The sequence below is a fragment of the Cavia porcellus genome, unplaced genomic scaffold (assembly GCF_034190915.1).
Source record: "Cavia porcellus strain 051 isolate PalLab524CR breed Dunkin Hartley unplaced genomic scaffold, mCavPor4.1 scaffold_5, whole genome shotgun sequence".
Taxonomy (NCBI): domain Eukaryota; kingdom Metazoa; phylum Chordata; class Mammalia; order Rodentia; family Caviidae; genus Cavia; species Cavia porcellus.
In genome coordinates, this window is record NW_026947488.1 from 26,657,963 (window position 1) to 26,672,958 (window position 14,996).

Sequence of the window (14,996 nt, forward strand, 5' to 3'; positions counted from 1 at the left end):
TCCTTCCTCTAATAGTTTTATAGGAAAGAGTGTATGAGATAGATGTTTCAGTCATTCTTGTGTCTTGAAAATATCTTTATTGGGCTGGGGATTTAGCTCAGCAGCATAAGCACCTGCCTTGCAAGCAGGCAGTCGTGAGTTCGATCCCTGGTACTGATAAAAAAAAAGAAAAGAAAAGAAAAAATATCTTTATCTAGTGTAACACCAGATTAATAGTTGGGTGGGGTAAGAATTTTGGACTTTTCCTTAAGAATTGTAAAGATATTTTTTCAATCTGTTCTAGCATCTTGATTGCTATTGGGCAGTTTGATGGCATTATATTACATTATACCTGACTTTGCTCTGGCATTACATTGTAGTCCAGTTTTTCTTTCCTTTCCTTTTTTTTTTTTTTTTTTTTTTTTGTCTTTTTGAGACAGGGCCTCGCTATGCAGTTCAGGCTGGCCCTGAGCTCACTTTGTAGCCCAGGCTGGTCTGGAACTTGCAACGATCTTCCTGCCTCAGCCTCCCGAGTGCTGGGATTACCGGAGTGCACTACCATGCCTGGCTAGTCCAGTTTTTCTTTATGAAAGATTTATAATTTTCTTTTGTCCTCAGTGTTTTGAAATTTCATGCTATGTTTTGGCATAAGTTTTTTTTTTTACTTGTTATGCTGGGTATTTGGTTCTTCCAGTATGGGAACTAAGGTTCTTAGTTCCCATAAGGTCCTTCTAGAACCTAGTTCTAGAAGTTGCTCCTATCCTTTACTTCAAATTCTACTGTTTTTTCTGTCTTCTTGCTTTAAATGTTGGGATTTCTTGTTTGATCAAATAAAATATGCATTATTTTATCTTTCATGGATTTTTTTTCCACTTTTTTTTTTTGGAAAAAGGGTCTTGTTAGGCATTCTAGGTAGACCTTGAACTCACTATGCACCCAGGTTGGCCTGAACCTTGAGGACTAGAGGTGATCCTTCTGCCTCAGCCTCCCAAGTGCTGAGGTTACAGGTGTGCACCACCATGCCAGCCTAACTTTTTTTTACCTTTTTAACTAATTTTTCCTTCTTTCTGAGATATTTCCTTGTTTATAGCTTCCATCTCTTTGGTTGAAATAAATAAACAAATGTATTTATTTTCCAGTACTGGAATTGAACCAAGGTCCTTGTATATGCTAGGCATGTGGTTTGTACTGTGCTTTACGTAGGCCCTTTTTAAAATTTTATGTTGAGGCAGGGTCTTGCTAAATTGCCCAGATAGGACTTGAATTTGGGATTCTCCTGCCTCTGCCTTACTAGTAGCTAGATTATAGGTATGCACACCTTTAGTTTTTTACTGTTCTAAGCACAGTCTCTTGTCTTTCTGGTCTTTTTGTGGTCCCTCTTTCTCATGGAATATTTTCTTCTATGTGTGGGGATCTTGGCTGACTATTCATATTTAAGATTGAGACACTAAGATGTTATGTGGAGATTGTTGGTGGATCATTCTCACTGTCAGAGTTCAGGCTGGTCTAGTTTGTCAGAGGCATCCTTAAAGGTTAGTATCCATAGATTTTCTCTGAAAGCATTCCATTTTTCCAGAGAGGAATCCTCTAATTTCCTACCTAAGAGGAGCAGGGATAGGGTAGCTGATTTCAATCTGTAGACTTTCACTGATCTTACTGCTTTTCAGGTCACACTTGGCAGTCTATTACTATACTTCATATGCTTAGGCCTTTGCTGCTTTAGTTATCTTTCTCTGACTCTGTGGTCTCTTGTATGTGTAATACACAGGGCTGGGGTATGTGTATTCACTTGGGTGCCCATCATTAGGATAAACCTATGGTTCTCACTAGTCTGTGCTCAAACTTTCAGTTTTTGTTTCCTTTTTGGTACTGGGCATTGATTGAATCCAGTCCCTTTAACATGCTACAGCAATCATTCTACCACTCTCCTGTACTCCTGATACTGATTTTCTTGTCTGTACCTTACCCCCCCTTTCATAATTCCTAATGCCTACAGGTACTGAATTTCTCAGACCTTATGTGAGGTTATGTGGCCTGATTTTTATGAATAGTCCTTTGAAAGGCCACTTTCAAGGAATTTTTTTATCTTGCTGTCTTTTATGTCTTTCACTGGTTTTGTTTTCCACTGTTGTGTTAAATATTTTTGCTATAATCTCCTGTTTTGTTCTTTATAATTTCATACTAGTTTTATTCCCTCGTTGTCAATTTAGTAAGGTTTCTGTAGGAAGAGATGATAAACACCTGTCATCAGTCTACCATTTTAACTGGAAATCCCTCCAGTAACATTGGGGTTATATATTTCCAGAATCTTCCACCATATCACCATTTTTCTTCCAGACTTTTCAACATTTTATCAGTTAATCTTCACACACACCTCTCATCACTGTATTATTTAACAAACTACACCAAAACTCAGTAACTTAAAAACAACAGCAAGCATTTACTTAGCCCATACCGTAAGTCATCTAGCAGTTAGCTGATCCAGGTTGGACATGGGTATCAGTTTGCTGTCTTACTAGGGCTCATTCATTCATCGAGGGCAGGCTGAAGTTGAATAACCTAGATTGAGCCTGCTCTGTTTCTGCCATCCTTTTGAGTGAGGGAACTAATTTAAGCATGTTCTTGTAGCAGTGGCAGGGGCACAGTAGTGAGCAAGGCTAGTCAGGCATGTGCTTTTTAAGAGTCTGATTGCAACACGTGCTAACATCCCATTGATCAAAACATAATGTGGGTGAGGCGAGAAGAAGAGATTTAGAATAGATTTCTATCTTTTATGATAGGATGAGAAGACACTGTAAAGTTACATGGCAAAAGGCTTAGATATAAGAAAGGGTTGAAAATTGGGGCCAGTAATATAATCTATCATATATAGAAATATATATATATATATATATATATATGCCTATTATTCCATTTTATGAATGTATATAATTATTTAATCAAATTATACCATTAATAGATGATTTTCTGGTTTTCAGCTACTTAATACTATAATTAGCTTTTTAATGTACAATAATTTTTATAACCGTATTATTTTCTTACAGTAAAGCTCTAAAAATAGTTATTGTGCTACTAAGAATATGTCTTTTTTAGAATTTCTGAAAGTTTTTGCTAAATTTATACTCCCATAAGAAGATTGTAAGAGTTTTTATTTCTGTATAGTATTGCCAAAGTTTGTATTAGGAAATGAGTCAAAAGTTGTTCTACTTAGAGCAAAAGACTCTTCTCACTGAGCTTTTCTAGGGTAACGCACGAGTATGACTTAGACCTTTGTAAGATACTATTTCTCTTGAATTGGATATGAGTGGTCATTCTAGGGATCAGTAGTGGTGAAAAATATGGCTCCCGTTGCCATATTTTTCTTTTAAGACAAAAGATACTAATGTAAAGTAGTTTTTTCTAAATTAAACTTCAGTACTCAGGTTTAATTGTAGTGTTAGGACTTTCTGATAAATAAGTGGGTTTTAGGTTGTAGTTTGGCACTCAGGTCTGTAGCTATCACTTCTATAGACCCGTTAGTTTAACCTGTTGTCAGGTTACTTAAAAAGACTGGTTTTTTTAATTTTCATTTTTGGCTTTTTTGAGACAGGGTCTCAACTATGTAGTGTAGACTGGCCTGGAACTGGCTTATATGGCCCAAGCTGACCTTGAAGTCCCAAGGATCCTCCTGTCTCACTCTCTGAAGTGCTGGGAATACAGGCATGTGCCACCACACTCACCAAAAAGACTAGGTATTACGTAAACTGAATGCCTGTATTCTTTTTTTGTTATTCTGGAAATGAAACTTAGGACCTTGCACTTGCCAGGCAGGCACTTGTCCCTGGCCCATGAATCCTTTTCTTCTGAAGGTTGTAGTCATTTTGCCAGAAATAGCTCTGAAATAGTGAAGACTCTTTAATGTCTGGGAATATACCTCTCCTTAGTGCCTGTCTCCGGAGTGTCAGACTGTCATTTATCAAGGGGCATGGGTCCATTAAAATAAGAAGTGAATATATGCTACATCCTGGAAGAAGGGACTGAACACTTGCCTTTGAAAATACCAAGTTTAGACTTTTGTTTTGCTTTGTTTTTGAGATGGGAGTCTTACTGTGTGGCCCAGGCTGGCCTTGAATTCCTGAGTATAAGGGATCCTTTTGCCTCAGTCTCCAGAGTAGCTGAGACTACAGCTGCTCACTCACTACCACTGTCAGTATTGGAATGTCCTTTTTAAAGAGCTAAGTGCGCTGTGCAAGTCCATGCAAGAACACAAAAACTGTAAAAGGTGCCCCCTTTTTTGTGAAACTAGGGCTTAAATGCAGGGCCATCACACTGAGCTCATTCCCAATCCTTTATATAATTTTAGTTTTGAGATAGGGTCCCACTAAGTTGCTCCTGCTGGTCTCAAACTTGGAATCCTCTTGTTTTAGCCTCCTAGAATACTATGACTGCAGGTGTGTACTACCACATGCAACAAGAATGCTAGTGTTTGTTTGTTTTTTGTCTTTTTGAGGCAGGGTCTCGATATGCATTTCAGGCTGGCCTTGAGCTCACTTTGTAGCCCAGACTAGTCTGGAACTTGCAATGATTCTCCTGCCTCAGCCTCCTGAATGCTGGGATTATAGGCAAGTGCCGCCATGCCCAGCTAAGAATGCTAGTTTTTAAGAAAATATTTTGTTTTACCCTTTAAGTCAATAGAAAGGTTTTGTTTTGGTGAAAAATATATGAACAAGTTATGTAGATTGCTTTCAAAGCCCCTTTGTTTTTGGTTCTACAGAGAAAAAAAAAATTTTTTTTAAAGATAGGACCTTGTTATATAGTTCAGGCTGGCTTCCAACTCATGGTGATCCTCTTGCCTCAGCCTCCTGAGTGTTTGCATTCCAGGCACACATCATCATACTCAGCTAAGTTTAATTTTAGCTAAAAGTTTTCCTCACCCCACCCCACCTCCACCTCCATTCCTCGTACAAGTTTGTCCTGGAGTCTCGAGCTCTTCTGCTGGACATCTAAGTTGTTTTCCATTGTTGGCTACTATAAATAGAGACTATCACAAACAACGTTCCTAATTTGTTAAAATACTCGAAGAGTTCTATTTTGAGGTTGGATCTCTGAACTGCTCTGACTCTGAGTATATTGCTACTAATAATGTAGTATACAGGAAAATTAGCTTAGCTGCAAATTCCGCAAGTCATATCTCTGCATTTGTGCTGCATAATTAGATATTTAAAAAAACTAAATAAGCCAGTGGTTTAGCTCAGCAGTGTTAAGTGCCTGCTTGGCAAATGCATAGTCGTGAGTTCAATCCCCAGTACCAAAAACAAAAACAAAAAAAAGTAATGATCAATTAATTCAGTATTTTCAGTACTCCACAGTTGGGAGATGTCACATGAGAAGGAAGATAAATGTATCAAAAATTCCTGAAAAATATTCAGCTCCAAAATTAATAAAAAGCAAACTAAATAAATAAGTGATTTTTTTTTCTTGTGGTGCTAAGGATCAAACTTAAGCATGCTAAGCTACTCTTGCCTAAGCTATGTCCCAGCCTAGAAGTGACTTTAAAATTTCGAGGGTGGGGCTTTTGAAATTGGCAAATACTTTAGAAGACAATTTGCAGTACTGGCAATGATTCTGTCAAACAGGCATTCTTCCATGTGATCAGTTGACTCACAAAATTGTACAACCCTCTTTGGAAGCAGTTTGACAGTAGTCTTAAGATGTTTGTACTTTGATTTATTAGTTCTGCTTTTGAGAACCTATCCTAATTCAGAAATGCAGATAAAGTTTCATGAGGCAAAGTCATTAATTACAAAATTATTTATGATTGCAAAAATTAGAAAATAACTTCACAGACAAGGGAACGGTAAAATAAAATGCAGTTGTTTTACCCATATAGTGGATATATTTAAATAATTGTAAATGATGCAAGAATATTTATAGTCTTTTAAAGCAGAATACAACATTGTATATTTTAATTAATCTCAACTATGTTAACACAATGAAAATAGAAAACAGACCCTAAAAATAATATGTGTCTCTGTGAAATAAATTCTTGGGTGATTTATATTTCCTTCTTATATCTGTTTTTTTGAGGATTGATTTTTTTTTTTTTTTTTTGTACTGGGGACCAAACCCATGACTTTACGCTTTCCAGGCAGATGCTTATGCTACTGAGCTATCCCTGACGCCTTATATCTGTTTTCTTACGAAGTTTCTGCAGTGAGCATATAATTAGAAAACTAACTTGAAAGATTAGAAATCCCTAGTCCACAGAGCAGGTGCCCCACAGAAAAGGGTTTGTTTGCTCTGTGACTTTGACTTCATTTGCTCTGCCTGGGCCTCCTTTGCAGCAGGTCATGGTTGCTGGAGACACACTGAGAGATTTAGGGCAGGCCCAGGCTAAGCCATTGTATTTGATGTCCATATGGTAGTATGGGTGCGAAACAGATCTGTACATAGAGATAATGGATTTCACATTGAAATCTCTTGCTTAGGTCAGTGATACTCTCTACCTTTTAGTGGGCTAATTAAAATACTCCATCTCTATAATCTTCATTAGACTTTAAAAAAGAAAACAAACATGTTAATAGGTGTTCCTGTGTGTTCACTGTTGGTGTTTGTCAGCAGTGAAATATTCCAAAGTAGAAATTCTTGAATTTTGTCACCTAAGAATCTTTACAACTTCCCTTATTCTACCAAAAGAGAGTGATGGCTCATGCATATGATCCTTTTTTTTTTAAATTAAAAATAAAAGAATGAAACCAAAAACGAATAGAAGAAAATAATAAAGATTAGAAAACATAATCACTTATCAAACTGTCAGCATCATTTTTCATATAGATTAACATTTTAATTCTTACATTTCTATAAAAAATGCATATGATTCTTGTGATGGAATTTGCTTGCCAAAGAAAAAGATGGACCAGGATGTACTATCACAAAGCAATTGGACCAGGGGTTTAGCTCAGTGGTGTAAGTGTCTGCTTGGCAAGCACAAGGTCATGAGTTCGATCCTTGGTACCAAAAAAAAGCAGTCAAGGTTAATAAAATGATTAGGCTGCCCTGGAGGTAGAACTGATTGCTGATCCTGTCTCTACTTTTCTGGCTGTATCTTCTAAGGCAAGTCACTTAAACAGTTCCGGTTCTCATCTATAGTATAAGGATAAAATCAACCTATATCATAGAGATTGAAGGTAATGAATGAGATGGTGGCTGGTAGCAGGCATGTGCTAAGTGCTTAGTAAGTGATAGTGCTTACTTATAATAGTGTTGTTCACTTTTAAAGATTCTCCAGGATTAATAAGGTTTCCCTAGGCTGAGGTCAGAGAGAAATTTAGAATGAGAGTGTTTCTTCCTGGGGCCCAACCTTAAAGGAACTTGGGGAAAGCTCTACAATAGAAAGTCATAGAGTCATAGCCAAGGACTCGAGAGAAGCTGGCCTATGTCAGATCTACCCAGCTTCAAAGCCCACTTATTCAGGAGTTTTTGATCAGAGAGGCATATGCCTCCTAGAGATAATGGAGCAGTGCATAAGAAATATAAAGTGCTTAGCATGCTTCCTTAGCAGAACCCAACTGAAAAATAGTTCCTTGGGGCTGGGGATTTAGCTCAGCAGAATAAGCGTTTGCCTTGCAAGCGCATGGTTGCGAGTTTGATCCCCAGTACCAATAAAAATAAAATTTAAAAAAAAAGTAGTTCCTCTGCTTGTTGGATCTTTATGATTCAGACATAATCTAGGTTCAGTGAGTGACACAATTATGGATTTATGGAATGTAGGATTTGGAGTGAGAATATCTAGGTTCAAATTCTAGTATTTGTCATTCACTCGCTTTGTGATCTTGGGCAAGTAACTCTATCCTTCAGTTTCCTGATCTGTAAGAGGGGGATAATAGTTAAAAAGAATTAAATGATTTAAAACATAGAGTGCTAGTTGGCCATGGTGGCACATGCATATAATCCTAGCACTCGGGGAGGCTGAGGTAGGAGGAGCAAAAGTTTGGCCTATGGAATTCCAGCCTGGGCAACTCAACAATACCCTGTTTCAAAGGGCTAGGATGTAGCTCAATATGAAGTCCCTGCGTTCAATGCCCAGTGGGTGCAGTTACCCCCCCACCCCCAGTGGATCACTGACAGTCATATAGTACAGTACTGGTATGGATGGACCACATGAGAGTCTGGCCTGTTAAGAGAGTGTACTTGGTAAGGGATATATTTTGGGCCCTGTCCCCAGCGTCACCTCCACTTCCTGGACAGTCTTGCTTGTTGCCACAAACCCTAGTGCAATCTACTCTTTTGTTAGTCCTTTGGAAGCTCAGCCCTTTTGACCTCATTCTAGTCTGTTTCACAGCCTGCCTTGGGACAGGTCACTGTCTGTGACCTGGTTTCTCATCCTCTGCTCCCTTCTTTGAAATTCTTATCCTGAACCAGTCACCACACCCCCTCCTGGTCTGCATTCTTGTTCTGCCCTGCAGCTGTGCCACCCACCCAGGCCAGATCAAGGTGCAGTCTCTGGAGGCAGAAAAGTACCTCAGGGCTTGCACAGACTTGTTTTGGCCCTCAGCTTGACGTAAACAGAGAGTAGGAAAACATTCAGAGCTAGTTTGGGTAGGTAATGGGTAATGATACTCCCTGATACTATAGCCAGGGCACACACCCACTTGACTGATTTATCTTTATACATTATTCCTGTGAGCAGGCTGCAGGCCAAGCCTTGTTCATAAAACCTAATTGCCTGAACATCTGGGCCACACTAGTAGACAATGGTAAACTGAATCATTTTTTGGTAAAACAGTTCCTTCTGGCAAGGCCACCAGGCTAGCCTAGTTCTTTACACAAGCACCATTTCAGGCATTATTTCAGATAGTTTGTCTGGGCCTAAAGGTGATAATTGTGCAGTCTAAGTCTTTCATTACTGACCTTTGCCTACTTGCTGAGATTGTAGATTATAACTTTTTATTGAAGTGTAACACACATACAGAAAAATGTAATCATTAGTGTACAGATAAATGAACTTTTATAAAATGATGCACCTTAGCACCCAGATTAAGAAGCAGAATTTTACCAGGATCCACAGGAGCCCTTTGAGGGGGGGGGTCTTTCCCAGTCACTTTGTGCCATGTTGAGGTAGTTACTGTCCCCACTCACCCCTAGCAAACTAGTCTTGCTTCCTAGCCCTGCATGTGTGGAACCTCACTTGCTACTGTTTGAAATTCAGTTGTCTACTTCCCCTGATGGGCTACGTCTGCTTCCTCTGTACTTTCCATATATATTTTTTGTACTGGGAATTGAATGCAGGACCTTGCACTTGCCAGGCAGGCACTTATGCCACTGAGCTATATCCCTCAAACCCCCTTCCCCCATATTTTGTAATTGTTTACAAGGCCAAGCCTGAGTCACCACCAGTATTGTTGGAACTTAACACATGTGGCATAGTACAAGCTCCAGCAGTGTTTGCTTATTGTGCAATTTGTCTAAAATATTTGAAGTCACCTGTTATCTTTCCTTCCCCTGCTCCAAGCACATTCTTTTCAACTCTCTGCCTTCCTAACCTGATCTTCTGGCTTTTTTCAAATCATACTAGTTCTAAGTTTTTATGGGCCTCCAAACTCCCCCTCACTTTTGCTCAGGCTGTGTGTGTGCCCCATTCACACCTGTCTCAACAGCCCACACTCAGCTGGCTCACACCAGACCCCTGACTATTGTAGCACCACATTTCTCCCCCAGATTTTAGGCTTCAGCCAGCTGGTTGTTACTCCCCGGAGAGCAACTCTGTGTCTGCTCTGTGTCTGGCCGTCAACCACTAATCTATAGGCTCTTTTTCAAGAGTCAGATTTATTGTGTGTTTTGTCTGTGTTACATTACTCTGTTGCATGCATCATGAATTCTTCCCAAAGCACATTTTTAAAAATATACTTTTAAAAAGGATTTTATATGTATCACTAAATGATACTCTTTCGGTCAGGTATTCATTACATGGGCCGGATACTGTCTAGGTTCTGGTAATTCAAAATTAGGAAAGGCCTATGATCCTTGAGAAATTTATAAAAGAAATAGTGGGCAACATGGGCAAATTATTAGAAAATAGTATTGGTATTGAGTGACCCAATACTGGTACAAGGGTTAAAGATGAGCAATGGAAGTAGTGGTGTGATTTGGGCTTCATAATCTTAATTCTGTGTTTCATTATAAAATGAGCAGAATGGTTTTTATCTGAGTAAAGCTGTAACAAGCAAATCAGCAGAAAGTCAGATCTTTCCTAAGTGGCTGTGATGTTTTCTGAGGATCTGCAAGTCTGGCACATTCTTGATGGAGAAGGTACAGTTTAGTGCCTGGCAGTGATCAGTGAATGTGGCAGTAATGAGTTTTGTTACCACCTCTGCTTGGGCTCATAAAAGGATAGGTTTCCGCTAAGGGGGCAGGGAAAGGGATGGTGATTGAGGATGATCCAGGGCAGCGGAAGGGCAGACTGTATATGTGTGTATGTGATCAGAGGTGTGAAATGGAGAAAGAAAACCTAGGTGGGGAGGGTCTTGTTTGCTGTTGGAGTTTAGTCTTAATAGATGAAATGGGACCTTCAGAAGCCTTTAAAGATAGGCTTGTTACAATCTAAACTGTTTTAGAAGGATCATTCTGAGACCGGGCATGGTGGGCATGCCTATAATCCCAACACTTAAGAGGCTGAGGCAGGAGAATTGCTGTGACTTTGAGGCCAACATGAACTGCATAGTGAAGCCCTGTCTCAAAAAAAAAAAAAAAAAAAAAAAAAAAGATCTTTCTGGTACTTCTGTGGAGATTGAGAGGGTGTCAGGGAGACAGGAAGAGAGCAAGAACTGAAGTGATAAATGCTCCAGAGATGGATTAGTGGGGTTGGGGACTGGTACAAAGAAAGAATGTGGGTAGCTGTGTGTGGTGGCGCACACTTATAATCCCAGCACTTGGGAGGCTGAGGCAAGAGGATTGTCAGGAGTTTGGGGCTAGCCTAGCCTATATAGGGAATTCAAGGCTACCCTGAAATACATAGTGAGATTCTATCTCAAGTCTGGGGAAGCGGAGAATGATACTATATGTGAAGAACAGGAGTATTCAGCTGGACATTGATGTTACTTACTAACAGAATAATAGCACAACGATCAAATTTTTGCTTTCTAAAGGTTTCATCTAAGGAAGGAAGACTTTTTCTGATGTTAGGAGCAAGTTTTCCAGAACTCAAAAGTCCATTCTACTATGATTTTTCTTCTTTTTTGAGATTTATATAAAGTTCTAGCCCAGTAATTATTGATCTCAGGCAATTAGGGCAGAAGGTGGCTAAGTTTGTTTCACTCTTTGATGTCTCCCGGGGCTGAGTCATGTGTTTGTTTTTACCTCATTTGTAAGAATGGTTGGAGCTGGGGATTTAGCTCAGCGGCATAAGCGCCTGCCTTGCAAGCAGGCAGTCGTGAGTTCAATCCCTGGTACCGATAAAAAAAAAAAAAAGAATGGTTGGAGCTGAAACATTAGCCTCCCTCCTAGTGACAGATACATGGGCCCTTCTGCTCCCCCCACCCACGTCTGTAGAAAACCATGTTAAATAAAAAGTTCTTTCCAGTTTTTCCCCTCTTCTCTTAGCCAGTTTCCCCAGACATGTCATTCAAATTTTTAGCACAGCCAAGGAATCCTGCACCCACCCTCAGATTTGGGCTGCAGGAGAATACCTTCCCATGAGTACCATCTCCTCTCAGGGCAAGCTGGTTCCAGTTCTAGAGTCTGTGGCTCAGCATGTGTGCGGAGGCCCCTGCTGGTGGCATGGCTCAGCTGGGTTGATCCTGCTCAGTCATTTTTATGGGTACACTGTGTCCAGAACTTCTTGCCTGGCTCTCATCAATGTGGCAAGACAAGCTTATCCATAGAATTCTGTCCATTGTCTTATATTCAGCTTTCTGCTTTCTCCTTTCTCTGACTCCTTTCTACTTTCTGTCCACCAGTTATTCCTTACAGGCCAGATTTCTTGGTTTGAAGGATAGAGAACTCAGATTTCCTTTCTCTTCCAGATGGTTCTGTGGTATTCAAGTTCATAGACCTCTTTGGTGGGCAAAAGAGCCTATGGATCATCTCCTTCTGTTGTGGCATTAGAAAAAGAATAAAACTACTTGGAATGAATGAATGCAGTGACTATTTTTCTTTTTTATGAAACACCTTGAGACGATGTTACTCCCAGTGAACAGTTCACCCATGCCAATGCAAGTGACCATAAATGTTGTTTTTTGAAATATTATCATTATGAGACATCAGCCATGGACCATCAGTTACACATGACTGATCTGGGCCACTACGAAACCTCTTGTAAATTCAAGCTTTTTGGCCTTGGCTTTTTTTGGCCACTCTGTTATTTTAAATTATCTGAAAGGGGATAGCTATTTTGTCTTTAAAAAAAAAATCAGTTATTTTCCTATAATAAAGCATTTTTATTTTAGAATATTTTAAAGAATATAGAGAAGCAAAATGAAAAATCAGGTGGTACATGCCTACAGCCTCAGCTACTCAGGAAGCTAAGGCAGGAGGGTTGTGAGTTCTAGGACCCCTACGTAATATAGCATGATCTTGCCTCAGAGATAGAGGAAGACAGAGAGAGAGAGAGAAAAAAACTCATCTCTAATTCCACCACTAGCTTCTTAGCCTTTTTTTGTAAATGTTTAGGCATACTTTTCTTTTTTAAAAAAAGATCACTTTTATAACCTTCCTTAAACAGAGTATATATAATATAATTATTATATATTTAGAGACAGGCTTTCATTGTGTAGTTCAGACTGGCCTTGTTTGTGGTAATCCTCTTGCCTCAGCCTCCAGAATGCTAGTTACCTTTGTTTCTTTCTTTGTTTGTTTTTTATCGGTACCTGGGATCAAACTCACGACTGCCTGCTTGCAAGGCAGGCACTTATGCCGCTGAGCTAAATCCCCAGCCCCTATTTCCTTTGTTTTTTTTAAACCAGAAACCAAACTCAGGACCTTGTTCTTGCCAGCCAGGCACTGTGCGACTGAGCTCTATCCCTGGCCATAGTTCCCCATTGTGTGTTGGGAATAGGACATTATTTTATTTACTTATTTGTTTGTTTTCTTTTGTTTTCCAAATCCTATTTATTTTTGGTGCGGGGCATCAAACTCATGACTGTGTGCTTGCAAGATAGGCGCTTATGCCACTGAGCTAAATCCCCAGCCCCCATTTTATTTTAAAGAAAAAAAATAAAGCAAAATTTCTAAATAGAGCAATCAAGACAGCAGCGGTACATACATTGCACACTGAGTAATGGAACATTATTAATAAAAATTAATATACTTGAGTGTGATAGCATGGTATGCACTCCTATAGTCCCAGCTACTTAAGGTTGAGTTGGGAGGATCACTTGAGCCCAGAAATTTGAGACCAACCTGGAAAACACAGTGCATCCTCTACCCTCTTTCTCCTCAAATGTACTTTGATTTAGAAAAAGAAACACATAGAGCTGGGAATATAGCTTAGTGCTAGAGGGCTTGCCTAGAACATACAAGGTCCTGGATTCAATCCTCAATATTACAAAAAGACCTCAAGATAGCACATAAGGAAGAAGTGTTACAAAGAGCAATGAATGAGGTATTGAAAAATCCAAAGGGTTAGGTTCCACAGTGCTAAGTATTATAAACAGTAAGCATAGGCTTAATAAACAGAGACATTAACTAGGACCTAGTATTAGTGGACTTTATACATCTTTGGGCTGAAGTTTGTAAAAATTTTTGGGGCATGAAAATTTTCTAAGAAATATATTTGTGGAATTTCAGGTTGCTAAAAGTAGATGGTTTGACTTCCTTGGTTTCTTTTCATGGGAAATCAAGCTAAGAATCTCTTTGTGTTATTTGCATTGTACCTGCAAATTAGGAAGTACCTGGCAGTGATTGAGCAGTTATGAAACTGTTTGTGTTGATAGGGACTGCTGTGTCCAATCCTGATTGATGAGGCGAGATTATTCCCTGTGTTTCTTTTTACAGGCAGTGCTTTCCTCAGTGCTATTTTTCTTGCCTTAGCAACATACCAGTCTCTGTACCCAATCACCTTATTTGTCCCAGGACTCCTCTATCTCCTCCAGGTAAGCAGTTGCTGGTCAGAAGCCAGCACCAAAGTGACATTTAATACAAATTGTAGTCCATGCTGGGGAAAAGGAAAGACATGGGTCAGTACTAGCAGCAGGACTGGGCCCTTCGTACCTGCTTGGTCGTACCTGAAAAGACAGACAAAGACACTTGGCTAATTTTAGACAAATGGACTTAATGATCACTAAGTTCTAACTATGCCTATCTTTGCACGTATATGAGTACATTTAAATTTACAAGTTTATATATGGGATCTACTTACAGACTTGTATACCTTATCTTTACTAACCTTATGTACATAGATTCTCTGGACTCATTTCTTTAACTTTTCTTAATAATAGCCCTTAGCTTATAGAGCTATTATAGAGACTGAATGTAATGGGTGCACTTGATGCAGTGACTGGAACATATTATGTGATCAATAAATATTATAGCAGTTAAAGTATGCAAATAGCTGACATTTATGGAGAACATACTACATGTCAGGTAATATGCCAAGCACTCTGAAGGCCTCATCTCATATTAACCCCATAAAAACTTTATTTCTTACCTTTTTTTTTTTGGTACCAGGAACTCAAACTCAGGACCTCAGGCAGGTGCTGTGCCACTGAGCTATATCCCTGGCCCATAAAAACTTTATGGAGTAGGTCATATTATTAGCTATGCATTAGTGTAATATCCATATTAGACACATACGTTGAAACTGGAAAGTTAGGGACTTAAGTTGATAGAGTATTCTGGCTCAATAGAGACACAAATGTACAAAATGAACAGGTTTATTGAGTTAAGGACGTGGGAAGGAGCACACAAGTCATGGCGGCAGGGCTGTCTCTTTTGACCAGAATATAGGCTATGGGATATATGCAACCTTTGACCAGGGATGGTGCTTAGAGTGGGCATTGATGACTCGTGAGGAGCTGATTGGAATATTCTTCGTGCTCCCTGGG

General features: G+C 39.4%; 1 protein-coding gene across 2 annotated transcripts in view; it reads left to right on the forward strand.

Annotated features, from left to right (window-relative positions):
• The window catches only part of Pigu (phosphatidylinositol glycan anchor biosynthesis class U), a 91,286-nt gene that overhangs the window by 34,860 nt on the left and 41,430 nt on the right, over positions 1 to 14,996 (forward strand). For both annotated transcript variants that reach the window (XM_003467725.5, XM_063248491.1), the window contains exon 7: positions 13,948 to 14,045. In XM_003467725.5, the coding sequence (XP_003467773.1) occupies positions 13,948 to 14,045 (98 nt within the window). The remainder of the gene's footprint in view (positions 1 to 13,947; positions 14,046 to 14,996) is intronic.